Here is a 15,947-nt window from a genome sequence, read left to right as displayed (position 1 = left end):
TTTATTTGTTTCATTATCGGCAGATTATCGTCAAGGAGATGAACAGGCTGGGTATGATCGTGGATCTGTCGCATGTCTCACTGGCCACTATGAAAGCAGCTCTGGAGGTCAGCAAAGCTCCCGTCGTATTCTCCCACTCTTCCGCTAGAGCGCTCTGTAATAGTTCCCGCAACGTGCCTGATAACATACTAGCCTCTCTGGTAAGTAAACCAGTTGATTTTGGAACAGTTCCCCCTCGTACTGAATCTCATAACATCATACTATCTAGTATGTGTGGTAGTTATCTATGAAACCTTTTCCGCCTAGCTCTTGTTAACATCATAGCCTCTCTGGTAAGTGAAGTAGTGGGATTTGGAACAGTTCATGCAACGTGACCGATAACATACTAGCCGCTCTGGCAAGCAAAATAGTTGACTTTGGAACAGTTCCTGCAACGTGACTGATGACATACTAGGCTCTCTGGTAAGTGAGGTTAACGACTTTGGAACAGTTCCTGCAACGTTACTGATAACATACTAGCCTCTCTGGTAAGTCGTTGACGACTTTGGAACAGTTCATGCAATGTGACTGATAACATACTAGCCGCTCTGGCAAGCAAAATAGTTGACTTTGGAACAGTTCCTGCAACGTGACTGATGACATACTAGGCTCTCTGGTAAGTGAGGTCAACGACTTTGGAACAGTTCCTGCAACGTTACTGATAACATACTAGCCTCTCTGGTAAGTCGTTGACGACTTTGGAACAGTTCCTGCAACGTGCCTGATAACATACTAGCCTCTCTGGTAAGTAAAATAGTTGACTTTGGAACAGTTCCTGTAACGTGCCTGATAACATACTAGCCTCTCTGGTAAGTGAAGTAGTCGACTTTGGAACAGTTCCTGCCACGTGACCGATAACATCCTAGCCTCTCTGGTAAGTGAAATGTCAACTTTGGAACAACAGTTTCTGCAACGTGACTGATAACATACTAGCCTCTCTGGTTCTGGTAAGTAAAGTTGACGACTTTGGAACAGTTCCCGCAACGTGTCTGATAGCATACTAGCCTCTCTGGTTCTGGTAAGTAAAGTTGACGGCTTAGGAACAGTTCCCGCAACGTGACTGATAACACACTAGTCTCTCTGGTAAGTGAAGTAGTGAACTTTGGAACAGTTCCTGCAACGTGCCTGGTAACATACTAGCCTCTCTGGTAAGTGAAGTAGTGGGATTTGGAACAGTTCCTGCAACGGGACTGATAACATACTAGCCTCTCTGGTTCTGGTAAGTAAAGTAATCGACTTTGGAATAGTTCGAACAAACACACTTGTTTGTTACCAGGCACGTTGCAGGAACTGTTCCAAAGTCGTAAACTTTACTTACCAGAGAGTTGCAGGAACAAGCAAGTGGAATAGCTGACTTTGTCTGTTTTCTTTTTTGTCTGTATCTAATGCAAAACAACAAAGGTATATTACATATCATGTATATTTAATAACTTTAAATATATTTACTAACACTTAATTACTTATTTATTACGTATTTAATGAGATTAGCGTGGTTACAATTTTTTGAATTGGATTTTACTATAATCATGTTAAAACAGGTGGAAGGATTATTTTGTTTAGAAATATTAGAAACTAATTTTACTTGAAATTATTTATTTATTTATTAGTTACATCTATATTTAGGCTCAGTGTAAATTTCTAATAATATACATACATTATACCTTTTGATGTAAAATTACAAAATGTTACTAAAAATGTTGCATATCGTTTTAAAACAACTGAGTGGCGTTTTTGTAGAAGAAACAAAAGGAAGGTAATATTTAAAACACATCATTTGAATGACACAACCCACGTTGGGAGATAAATAATGTTTCTAGTTCCGTAATACGTTCATTGGTCATGGTTTGGCGATATTTCACAAAGTTATTGTATTTTAGAACCATAAATCGCATCGATGATGAAAACCGCAGCGAGGACGAGGAAATCCGCCGGTATCGATTCAAACCCAACATCAGTCGGCCCGCGGCTTCGTATTTGAAGCGAAAATCGCCCTTACTCATCCGGAAAAACATTAGTTTTTACGTTATATTTGGATATGCTTCAAGCTACAGAGAACAAAACTATTATTTTTAGTGTGATTTCGATAAAATAGAGGGTAAATTATTAAAACAACGGTTCCAAAAACGATTTACGGTCGATATGTTTTTATGGCCGTTACTGTTGAATGTAGGAATGTATTGTGGAATATTCAATAGTGTTTCGTGCTTTGGGTTGGGTTATAATGTATACAAATATTATAAAAGTGTGTATCCTTTGAAAAGATGACTCACTTTAAAGCTCGATTACTAAAAACCTTAAAATTCATTACTGTAATTTATTCTCATATCGTCAAGCTCACCGCTCGCTTTGCTGAATTAGTTCTCCGCACCTGTCTTTGACCCCTTGTGCATAGGTAAACGGAAGAATAAAAGGTACTATAACCCTTTGAACAATTGCTAAAAATTTTTGTTTTTCAATTTATTTTTAATTTTATTTATATACAAATTCAAGTGAAAATTACTGTTGCGTTGATCTTTTTAAAATATACCAAGCTATTTCAATCACTTGAGTAACTAATAAAGAATTTATTTATTAATTTTACCAAGTTTACCAAAATGTAATATTATTTACAGGGTCTTAACGGAGGGCTGGTGATGGTTAATTTCTACTCTCAGTTTCTGACGTGCAAAGACACTGCTACAGTCTCCGACGCTGCAGGTGAGATAACTTCTTACACAATAATATTCTTTGGATACATACTGTAGTAGGATAAACAAATGTAGAACTATTTAGGCTTAAGCACTGTAGTTAGGCATAATGATAAGGCATTCTAATACGTCTTGATACAGGTGAAGTAACAAAGTAAGAACAAAAGATCCAGGAATAGGTTTAGGGGGTCAAATAAAACGCAAATCAAAAATAATCTATTTTCCAAAGATTTTACGTTATTTAAATTTTGTGTGTGTTTTTACTGATTATATTACAACAACGATAGATATATTTATGACATGTGGTATACAATTAATTCTTTCTAGTCAAACACTATTTTCTTAAAACAGAATAATTTAAAAATATTTGTTGTTTCAAAACGGTGACGGTGACCATTTTATCTTTAATAACTTAAATGTAAAAAGATTTCCGGTTTTATGAAAAAAACACTCCAGAAAGACTTTTATGTTACAATCAAAATTCCACATCAAACGACATCACGTTAAAAATATCAAATAATAAATATTTGAGGAATCACAACTTTAGCCCGAAATGAGGGAGGCCTTGACTGAAAATCCATAAATTTTTCCTAACCTGTACAACCAAAAATCTTATTTTTGATGGTTTTATACTTGGGATTGTTAGATGGGGAATTTTAAATGCTAAGTAAAGGTTGTATTGACATTTTTCATAAAATCAATAATTTTTTATAATATTTTTATCTGGAATAGTTTTTGACTGGATAACTTGTATACAGAATTTCATTAAGATATCTAAAATAGTTTTTTAGATATAAATTTAAAACAGAAAAAATTTTAAATATCTCACTAACGAGGCATATTTGGGAATAATAAATATTATATTTGATTTTCGTTGATCCCTGAAACCTATTCATAAATTGTTGTACTTTCTTTCGGGACATGCCGTATACTGACTCGAGCAATAACTTTCGTGTATGCAATTTTTTTGGTTTAGTATGTTATAAAAGTTAGGTTGTGCATGTTAGTAAACGTATTTCTGGTGCAGAAAAGCCTAAGAAATAAACCCTTTTACAAGTACATTCCGCATCAGAACATGACTATGCTATAATATTCCTCCTAATTAGTATGTTAAAATGGTTCCATAATTTCATTGATGATCCAAATACTTTAATTTACATACTTGATAGGTACTTCAAATAAATAATTAATTAATTTTAAGCTTATAAAATGGCCTTTACATGTATTAATTACCCCTGGGTAGTTGAAATGTTCCCATCTTAACATAACAAACGTAAAGATAGTGGAGTGCGAATAGAAAAAAATCATCGTAGCTGTACTTTTGTCTCAGTTCTCGGCAAATAACCACGAGCTTTGACTCAATCTGCCGACTAAGCTCAAACAATTAGTAACGGTGGGCATTTGAAATAAAGGGGAAACAGAAACAATGGTTAATTGATTACGAGCTTGTTGAAATAAATAAAACTCTTTTTCCTAATCCTCCATTATTTGATGTTTGTAAAGGAATTGACTAAAGTTTCAAACATATTTTTTACTTGTGTTTTTGCTGAGCACTTTTATTGGATTCGATAAAAGGATGACATGAATTATATCAGTGGGATATTATTTTGATTTACTTGTGAAAATATACCTCTGATTTTGGAGGATATACATGTATATATTTAGTATGTTTTCCATGTTTAGTATTTTTTGGGATGCTTAAAATATTTAATTTAATTGTCTGGGTATCCAAGTGGTTATAGTGCTTGAAGGCTAGTGGTTCGATTGTTCGATACGAAGCGATGTGGTCCCGAGACCCAAACGCATTTTGGGTAAAAATAATATTAAAAATAAATACATTATAGTAACTGTTAACAATTACAATTACTTTGCGAACACCAAAATTGAATCAGTTTTCCACCAACATGAGTACAACATTCAACTTTGGGAAATTAAAGCTATTCCAAAACTGTTATATGCGGAACGTTTTGATTCAGTTGACTCCTGATATTTGTTCATTACATACCACGTTGGGTATACTGCAATGCGAGCATGAGGTCGGTAGTGTATCCGCTTGTTGGAATGCTGAATGCTGAATGTTGACGTACATTCCACAGCAATATGGAAATCGCCATGTTGATGTGTTAATAATTCCCGCACATTCCTTGCGTATGCAGTTGATCGTTGTGGGCTACTGCGTAATTTCCATAAACATACTGATTTTAAAGAATCTTGTCTACACATGGAAGGTATTTTTTTGTATATTTCATCACTAGGACCTAAAGTGACTCTTTTTGACTCGAGGTCAAGTTTTACGATCGAGGCGATGCTGAGGTCGGAAAATGAGCGAGGGTTAAAAAGTCACTTTTTGCCCGTGTGGTGAACTATATTTTTCGTCATATTGCGTCATTAACTAACGAACAAAGCTAAAAAAAAAAATAATTTTATGTAAAGATAACCTGTCAAAACAACTTCCAGCTTGTTTTTAATTCTGCTAATGTAACCAAGCAGCTGTTGAATAAGTGATTCAATAACATTTCGTCCATTTACGATTGTGTTACCGTACATTATACCATAGATACGTCGAAAGATTTACAACAATAGGCTAAAACCTAAAAATTCAATCAATAAATAGTTTCGATTGGTACAATTGCCACAATGAAAATTTACAACTGTTTACAACAGCTGATTTTATACTCCCTAGAGACTGAAAATGAATTTACTCTCAAGAGAGTAAAGATTCTTCTTTAGACCCGCAACGCGTGCATTAAGAACTGCTGTTTTGCTGCAGTATGACGAACAATTTATTGTAGTCCTGAATAACCTATAATAAGCAAAAGAGGAATGAAATTCCTCGATTCTGCCAGGTAATTATGTTGTACCTTTCTACGGGTGAAAGTTAACTTTTCCAGCGACTATGTAACCTCGTATCATTATCAAAAATTAAAATATTTTCTTATATTGGTAATATTGTCAAGGGTACGAGGGGCCAAAGAAAATATTAATGCACGTAGAACTTTTTCGTTCGTTTTCATTGACGAATCAGACTATTTTTTTTTACTTTTGATTAGCAGATTCCTCATACGCAGAGTAAATCATCCAGAAGTCCGAGCAAAGAAAAAAAAACTCAGTAATTAGCACACATATAAAACACTGTTCTTTTTTAATATTTACAGCTAAAAGTTGAAAGTACACCTTTACTGTAATTTACGAGAAGTACACAGTTTAAACAATTTTGTGGGACTTCATTCGACATATAAGCTAGTAAAAAATATGTACCTATTTGTTATTTGTTTTATATAAACTATACCATACCTAGTAAACGGGATTGGTATTGTATCAATGCGAGGTAATTTACGTTTAGTTACCCACTAAGTAATAGTGGTTTCCATGAACAAGACAGCTATACTGAGCTCTTACGTTATATTGCGTTGCTATTTCACATAAACTATGCATAACCCAGATTACTAGATAATGTCGCATTTATGTGCCACATAACGCATATAAAGATATGCACATAATATCGTGTTTATACCTAACACCTACCATAGGTGCGGAATACATTTCACAGTTAATAGTTTACTTTTTATGAGTATTAATTTGATTTGAGTTATCTTTCTGTCGTGTTGTGTGTAAACATACCTTCTGCTGTAGTTTGTCTAGATACACTTCTCTTGTGTTGAATGTATTTTAATTTACGTTCATTTGACATTTAATTATATCTTCCTATCCGACAAAGTTTAATATCCTCTATTAGGTTGACGTAAACTCATCTTCTACAGTGTACTGTTATGTTTAAACATACCTTCTGCTTTGTTAAATACGAATTTATGTTTTACTAACTTCAATCGAGTGAGGTATTTTTGGCAAAAAAATCATTAACAAATAATAAACCACCCTTATAACAAACATGATTTAATTGCATAGCTTATCCTAGATTATACAAAAAAAAATTTTTGAGTCGAAAAAAATAAATAATTTGTTTAAATACTCGTACATCAAGTGACTAGTCTATACTGTATATTAATTCGTATGTAAATTAAACAGTCAAAAGTTGTCATGGAGTTGTTTGATATTCCTAATACACTGTCAGATCACTGTATAGTAATTTTGTTGTTGCAGCTCATATCAACCACATTCGGAACATTGCAGGCGTGGACAGCGTAGGACTAGGCGCAGGCTATGATGGCATCAATTTGTAAGTGAACTAACAACTATTTTTAACTAACTTGAGAAATCAGGACACTTTGTATTGCAGATAATGAACCAGAAAAAAAACTAACTTAAGCCAAATAGTGAAAAATATATCGGAGGCCAGACTAAGAGCATATTCTATCACCAAGGTCCAGTGTTTCTTTTTGACATGAGCTCAAGTTTACGAGCTTAAGTTAAAACATGAACAAGGGTGTGATGAACAATACGTTTGTCATGGTGATCCATTATTCCTGATCACCAAATTACAAAACGAGAATTTTTTACTCGGTTTACCTTTATAAATTGTTTTATCATTTCCATTTGTTTCACTATTGTTTCTATCCCATTGTATGAAAGGAAGATGTTTTAGACAATATCGAGGTGTTTCCTTCCAGAACAGCAACACATCAACATCTTACTAGGCATCGCACCCGACTAGATGTCCCTAGAGTTAGGCTGTCAAGGACTCAGAAAGCCTTCAGTAATGGAGCAATAAATATATACAATAAGTTGCCAAACTCCATCCTGCACCTTGAAAAAAGAAAACTCCTTAAGATGGTTACAGCGTATATCAAAGACAAAGCCTGAAGTATCTCAAAGACGTATCTCAAAGACTACTCGCTGAAGGAGTACTTTGAAGACCCTCTATTAGGCCTAGGCTGAAGTATGCCTGTCCACAGCCTCAGTTTTAATTGTATGTATGTGTAAATAAGTGATTTTATGTTTTTAATGAAGCCATCAATCCCCCATGGGGTAAAAGATGAAGAATCGGTAATAAGGTAATAAGATGTCACTCCAACATAACAATAAACTAAAATTCATCAAATTCAGAAAATGCCAATGGCATTGTAGTAAACCATACAATGGGACACAATAATAAAGACGGAAGCATTTAGGTAAAAATACAATAATATATTTATAAACCGGCAAATATTTTCCTTCGTAAATTTTGGCAGACGGATTGTGAAATCAGAAAAATGTACAGCAGATAGACTTATCAGTTTTTCTCAGTAGTTTCTTCTGAGCTATCTTTTAAATTTACTTGTGCAAATAAAGTATATTATAATTCGTAAACACCCGCATATGTAAGAACAACATGCATCATACTTAGCAGTACATGATATAATATACAATGTTATACAATTTATTCTTGTTTTATTTCGTAAATGTTATAACCACAGGTTATAATGGACATCTTCCTCAAACCATAAGGTTTATAAGTAAACCAAATCCGTTAGAAAATCGTACTCCTACGTGTTGGATAAAAGAAGGGAATTGTTTTCGTTAAAAAACTGAACAGACTTTTAGTTTCCGACCCTCGGAAATTGGATATCATCCCCGTACTGAGAAAACAACAACAACAAGGGTTGGGTTTTCCAATTGATACTTGGAAAACTATCTCATTCTATCTTAGTTCATATAATCATTTTTCATAGTGTATGTGGATAATTTTTTTACTGGATAGCAACTGTGATGTCTATATACAGTATTATATTATAAGTGTGTGTAGCATTTTAAGAGGTTTCCAAACATTTTTAGTTTCTAAAAGTTGTTTATTGCTATAGATCCATCTTATTAGTTTGATTATTATTGCTTAAAATTTGTTTTAAAGACAAGAGACAAGGTTTATTGAATAAATAGTTTTTATACCTCGTTATTTCCCGATTGCACAGAGTGAATTAACAAGCAAATAGCCAGCCTTTTTACACACAGCTCGTTAACCTAGTCACACTATAAAATACGATTAAATAATAAAAAAATAATCGGGAAAGTTGACTCTGACGGTGACTTGACATGCCAATTCGAGCAAAACATATCTTTAAAACTATTCAAGTGTCCTCACAGTTGGTTGTGCACAAGCAGCATGTCTTGATGATGCCAGAAGAATCACTACTTGCCATGAAGTCATTTTCACTGGCTGCACCCTGTAAACTCGAAGCAGTTTGAACATATTTATTGTCTAACCCTAACCACCTTATTTTAACCTCCGGAGCACACCGAAAGGTCTGGAGGATGTGTCAAATCTAACACTAACCTTGTTTTGTACTTCCCAGCACACCCAAAGGTCTGAAGGATGTGTCAAATCTAACACTAACCTTGTTTTGTATCTCCGTAGCACACCCAAAGGTCTGAAGGATGTGTAAAATCTAACACTAACCTTGTGTTGTATTTCCGCAGCACACCCAAAGGTCTGGAGGATGTGTCAAATCTAACACTAACCTTTTTTTTTATCTCCGCAGCACACCCAAAGGTCTGAAGGATGTGTCAAATCTAACACTAACCTTGTTTTGTATCTCCGCAGCACACCCAAAGGTCTGAAGGATGTGTCAAATCTAACACTAACCTTGTTTTGTATCTCCGCAGCACACCCAAAGGTCTGAAGGATGTGTCAAATCTAACACTAACCTTGTTTTGTACCTCCCCAGCACACCCAAAGGTCTGGAGGATGTGTCAAGCTATCCTGCTCTCTTCGCTGAGCTGATTGGTTCAGGACTATGGCAACTAGAGGACCTTAAAAAACTCGCAGGCCTTAACTTTTTGCGGGTCATGAAACAAGTTGAGAAGGTAATAACAATTTTAGGCAATCTCAAATGCCAAAACATAAAGTTAAAAGTAATAAGTTCTCTAAATATATATTCTCAAGACATCATTTATAGCTACAAAATTACTATCATGTCTTAACATTATGTTTCTTAACATTAAGTTTCTGTAATTTTATTTTTGAATTAGTATTATTATTTCAGATATTGGAAAAAGCTAGTTTGTAGTCGGATAGAAAATAAATACTTTTATAATTTACTAATTTGTAGGTACGAGACGACATGGCCAAGTCTGGTGTGGAGCCTTACGAGGATACGATTTCTCCTAGGTATTTAAAAGGCCGGACAAACTGTACGTCTCAGGATCCCTTTTAAAGGTGAGATACATGTTTTCATAGTAGAAACTCTTTTGAAAAATAACCAAGATCCATAAATGAAAGTGAATAAATGTATTATACCATAGCAATTTTACGCAAATAAGGTCAACTTTATTGCATGCCCAGTGGTCTATAGTACTCTTAATAGAAGCGTGTAAGTATCTGACATATAGGTAATTCTATCCTATCCATGAAAGTATGGTTAACAATTGTTACGGTTTTGGATATATTTGACAATAGTAGTTTACGCAATGGTCGCGTAAAGATAGTGTTAACGACACGAGTAGAAATCTAAGGTACGAGCCTTGGTGAGCGCCTTAAACAATTCTCCGAGTGTCGACTATTTATATGAGTTACGTAGACTACTCTACCTACGACAGTGTTTTATTTACTAACAATCACTACTCATAACTTCTAAGAGAGGTTTTGATTTCGTTTATAACCTCTCATTGCCACCAACAGTGATGCAACGAATCATTGTACCAAACACTAATTGCATCACTCAACAATTAACTCGGTCTGGACAGCCGATAAGTTGAAGTTTGAAGCATTACAATTTTACTTCTTTCCTCTCTAACCTTGAACCTCATTGGTCTGTTCCCGTGTTGTTAAGTAAGCGAACAATGCTTTTAAATGAATCTTTTCAATTCTTAAAACTGAACTGATACGGATAGTTTGAAAAAAAAAAACTGTCGTAGGTAAATTGCTTAACACAATCGTCTGGTTGAAATGAACTGCACTCAAACCATAATGAAGCCAACAAATAAAAGAACGGAAAACCGAAACGATTCTGGGAGACGATTTTTATCATCGGCATAACTATTGCAACATATCACGGGGTAGCTGATGTTATATGTAATGTAACTTTACCATCGTTAAAATAAGAATCAAGTATGTAATGTAAGAAAATAAGACATTCAGATTTGTTTACAGGAAAAATAACGTCTTGATTATGACTACGTATGGTCTTTTACACTTGATTCAATCTTTTATTAGTCAATTACATGCATTTAAAATGCAGTATTATTTTCATTTAACTTAAACAATATAAATGTTTTAGGGTGGATTTGTGACTTGATTATGACTTCTTCTAACATAGGCCTATCTATCAATTACAGGTCACTGCCATTTAAGATGAAGTAGTTTTGAGGACAACAAGAGCCGATAAGATCCAACCGTCAACGGAGCAGCCTTCCCGCCAAACGCAACGAAGACACACCTTTACCCGCCAAATCTGACCGAGGTGGCGACAAGACGCTATTGTTTAGGAACTTACTTGCGTGATAATCATGGACCTGATAACAAATTTACCAGCTGATTCCTATTAATTACATTTCACTGTTAGAATAATATGATTAAACTGTATATACTGGAAACAGGGACTGGAATTATAGTAACAAGACTTAAAAATGACCAATTTAAGCTGCTTTTAAGGCTTGGTTGCTGATAGTTTACAATAGTTTCGGTTTTGTTGTGGCTTGTAAATTGATTTAGTAGAAGCTTTCAAATGGGTTTCAATTTCAAACCCTAATAACTTGTTAATCAATTAGCTACTTATAATTTCTTTAATTATATCAATAAATGATATAGTTTTTATGATTTTTTTAATGTTTATGAAGTGCTATACATATCAAGTGCAAAATATAAATACATTGTTGAAAAGAGATGAAGATTATATTCATGGTTCCATTATTTATCAATTTCTATCAAAATATAGTAATAATATAAAGCATTTCATGTACCTACATATATAAAAAAAAGTTACTTTTTAGTTTTTAGGAAAGGTTTATTTCTAAGCTACGTTAAAAGACCTTCTTAAAGTTTACCTGTGGAGTAAACGTATTCTGTTTATATTGATATTAGACTTATATTCTACAAGATGACAAGGACTAAAATACAATACCAACAGTTTTAATTTGTTAAAGGATTATTAAATGCAATATATTTACTATATTTAGGGATTGTACCATAAATCCATCGAATTAGGAAGTTTAAATATTAAATTAGAGTCAAACCACTACAAGTTACTATTTGAAATGTTAAATAGTTAAATCATTATAGTCATAATTATGTGAGCATCCTCTCGAGGCATATAATATATGATAAACACGGATTTTAATGAATTAAATTGTTTACCAAGTAAACCCGCTAATCGGGATTCAAACCAAGAGAACATCTAAAGAGGACATCTTTATACAAAGTTGATATGTAAAAGTTGAAAACAATTTGTCATAGTAGATGAATATTTTCGTTTATTTAGACTAAAAACCACACGTTATCTGAAATAATATACAATACTGAAATCGGTTGTGAAGATAGAAGTAGTTTGGTGATACAGTATACTTTGCATTGTATATATTGATAAGATTCGTTAAAATTATAAATTTGGGTCTTAATTACCGTTAGTGTCAAATTTTGCCTTATGCTACCAGTAAATTGCAATAATGTTTATTACTGAATTCATCGTTCTATTGTCTTTACCCATTTGCATACCTCAAGTCATGATAAAATGACTGTTTGAATCTTTCAGTAGTTGTTAAATAAAGCTTTCAATCTTGAATTTCAGTTTGATGTTCTACGCTAGACGTCAATGTTGGTTGTTCTTATTCTAAGTGGTGCTAGGACTCTACTCAACTATTAAATTCTAGTCTTAGTTGTTAGGTTGGAGCTTATTTTATAGGAGGCAACTAGTAAATAAAGAGTTTTGTATATAAATAATATTAAACTAATAAATTTAATATAAATTTTTCTACAAAATGCGTTATGTTTATTGCACCTTTTTATCAAAAAGTAACTTCCTTGCTTGGAAAGAATTGCATTTAGTTTATTATTGCATAATTATATATTATGCATTGCTTACATAATTGAACAATAATTGTATTTGGCACCGTAACAACCACACGTTTTGACGTTAGAAAAAGAATACACAAAACTGTAAATGGTTTAAATTACAAAATTATATCAGTATAATATCCACAATTCTACAAAATAATTAGTATGTTTCTAATAAGTAATTGTATTTTATCTAGGGAGTAAAAATTAAGATGACCATACCTAATCTGATCTGCATTTAGTTTGAAACAAAGTACAATTCAAATTTTACATATTGATTTAGTCACAAAACGATACATAAAAATCAACATTTAACGCAGATCCATCAAAAATAATGTAACATTACATAAACGTGTGACATAAAAAATTTCAAATCGTATCCATGATATATGAAAGTCATTGATTAACTTAAACAAACGATCATATAAAAATGCATTAAATCATCAATGAGCCAACTATGAGATTGATATGCAGTTTTTTATGTTTCCTACTTTACAAAAATAGTAACGATCCTTAATCTCACAGTGTTAAGTTAATATACGTTTTAATAATCCACATTTTCATATCAAGTTATAAAACGTTAACTCAGTCGTAACAGACTGCCTACGTTTATTACTGCAGTAACTACACCCACAGTTAATGGATAAACACTAGTTACTTTACTTTTAATAGTAATGTGTTCTAAGGCGAAAATTTGTTTTATTAATAGTACCAGGGAACCGATCATTGTTCGTGGTGTTTATTTTGTAGGAGACGTTAAAAAGATAAACATATGCCTACATATGAACAATTTCTGTGATAATATAAAAGACAGTCAAAAATATGTAATAAAACAAATTATATAATAACATTTTGTCTTGCTCACGTATTTGGGCTATTTTTATAACATTTTGTGCACGACCCTGTCGTCTCAAGTTATTCAAAACCATTGTAGGCCTAAATGAACTCATATTACTTACACAGTAAAAATTTCGTAAAGAATAATCATGGATCTAAAACCGTATCATTAAAGTGCTTTCAGAACACCGTGGCAAAAGTAAGTAAATGCAGCATTTTGAAACTTTCTGTACTATAATCAGTGCAAGGAACCCCACTTTGCCAGGTGACTGTAGGAAAAACTATTTCCTACTTTTTAGTTAGTTTAAAAACCTGATATTTTATAAAGTTTATTTATAAGCTATATCTTTATAGCATTATGGTTGTAAGATGAGACAATATTTTCAAGCTGATGACTGAACAAAACATGAGAAAAGGCTTATCTCCATCACCATGACAAGGCCCAATATTACAGTAAGTGGAACATCCATCCAATGTATATCGGTGCCGATAATGCGAATTACTTGTCAATTCCCAACGAAATTTGTCAGCTTATAGCTTCTCGGAAAATGTATTACAAGTGAGCTTACGTTGAAGTGAGGAATATTGGCGAAGAAAAGTGCTTCAATAAATCTTTGACGAGACTTTGAGAACATTTTTACAACTACACTTAATGTTGTATAGTTATTTTTTTTTACTATTGTAAAACACAACATTCATTTACTTCATGTTAATTAAGTATGCAGATAGCCCACTATATATTTTTACATCAATACTGGCCACATATTATCTCGATAGTTTTACCTGAGTTAAACTAATTGTTGTAGTAATTTGTAAAATCTCATCATCATATTTCTGTGATACACAATTTAATACTGTAAAAGTTCAAAATCTACTTCAATGAATAGCAACGTTAGGCGAGCTGATACTATTATAAGTGATTTATAATGTTACAACAATGGCTATCGATTTTCTATGCATTCCATCGTCGATGGTCCACATTCATTATAATTCTAGTAAAAACAACCTAGACGCTGTACCTCCTTTGATGATATGAGAATGTTTCTAGTATATTTGAGTACCTTGAGGGTAATGTTTTCTTCAGAATATACATAATGTAATATATTTTTGATTGGTACAATATTACTAAACAAGTGGCTGCAACATGTGGCTGCAATAGCTAAATACAACTTGTTGCAACTACTAATACGACCAATGGTGTTTCGATCACATTATTATGAAAACAATATATAAAAATAATGTGTAATACTATTAACACTCAGATGAAATTTTATGAAACATTTTAAATGGAATTATAAGACCTTTTGGTGGTTTTATTCAAGTGTTACCTGTAGTAAAACTACTCAAAATCTGCATCCAAGCACTAAAGCAATAAATCGTGATTTGAAAAATTAAACTAATTTATTATTCTCTGCATAGGGGAAACCCTTTAGAATTTTAATGGTACAGGTTTTAATTTATTATTATAGGTACTATAACACAATATAATATAATACACAAAAAAAGGTAAATAAATCATAATCAACCAGTAAAATATAAAAGCTTATTGTCATTTATTCATTTATTTATAGAACAAAATGCCAAAACATACTCTTATGATCCAAGAAGAATAGCTAAATCCACTTTACCAAGCAAATGATGTAAAAAAATAAAACAAAACATTTTATCAGATTGCTAATATAAGGATACAAATAATTAGGAACACAGTAATAAATCATAATACACTGAAACCCATGGTACCAAAGACATATTTGGTACCCATGATTTCAATAAACATAACCTACTTATTTCTTCGATTGAATGTAGCCATGAGAATAGGGATTTTTATAATTAAGGGCCCCTCTTCATTGGCAAAAATGCCGCCATGACTTGGATTCAATCATAAGCAAATCCACTAATTTCCTTGCAATATATTTAACTCTATATTACTTTAAGCATCCGATTTCAATTAATTTTACAACAATAGGAAATGTACAAAATTAATTTTTAAAATAAAACATAGTTATATATAATTTTAATTGATATATATAGTTTAGGTAGCCTATATAAGTCTCACCCAGTTATTTAGAAATGACCATGGCAAAATAAACAGTTGACAATAATCAGTAGAAACTCTATGTAATTACTTTTGCACTTATTCTTCCTCCAACTTTACATTATCACTTACAATCACACGTTTTCCGCTAGAACAACAGACAATATACCAAAAATCTAAGTACGAAAAAGTTTAAATAATTATTATTTTACAATTGTTAAAGGATATAAGATTTAATATTTTACCTAACTAACCACCGGAAATTAAAATTTTTGTGTTTCTTTACAACGGATCAAGCAGTTCAGAGAGAACAGACGATTCTGTCAGAAACAAAACTCATAATGCTTTACGTCTTGGCATCTTTCCAGGGATTTTCTTTCCTGAGTGTAAAAACCAAAATGTATAAGCTTCGTAATTTTAGAATGTC

General features: G+C 32.7%; 1 protein-coding gene across 1 annotated transcript in view; it reads left to right on the top strand.

Moving 5' to 3' along the window:
* Positions 1-11,315, top strand: part of LOC129000262 (dipeptidase 1-like) — a 34,036-nt gene extending 22,721 nt beyond the window's left edge. Inside the window, exons 11-16 of the mRNA XM_054427223.1 lie at positions 24-200; positions 2,652-2,736; positions 6,828-6,903; positions 9,326-9,464; positions 9,710-9,816; positions 10,935-11,315. Of these exons, the coding sequence (XP_054283198.1) occupies positions 24-200; positions 2,652-2,736; positions 6,828-6,903; positions 9,326-9,464; positions 9,710-9,814 (582 nt within the window). The 3' untranslated portion in view covers positions 9,815-9,816; positions 10,935-11,315. The remainder of the gene's footprint in view (positions 1-23; positions 201-2,651; positions 2,737-6,827; positions 6,904-9,325; positions 9,465-9,709; positions 9,817-10,934) is intronic.
* Positions 11,316-15,947: the final 4,632 nt, after the last annotated feature.

Source organism: Macrosteles quadrilineatus, unplaced genomic scaffold (genome assembly GCF_028750875.1).
Source record: "Macrosteles quadrilineatus isolate MER2022 unplaced genomic scaffold, UCM_ALF_1.0 Scaffold_8__2_contigs__length_117827958, whole genome shotgun sequence".
In the NCBI taxonomy this organism is placed as follows: Eukaryota; Metazoa; Arthropoda; class Insecta; order Hemiptera; family Cicadellidae; genus Macrosteles; species Macrosteles quadrilineatus.
The sequence above is the reverse complement of the archived record's forward strand: the minus strand, read 5'-3'. Positions and strand labels throughout refer to the sequence as shown.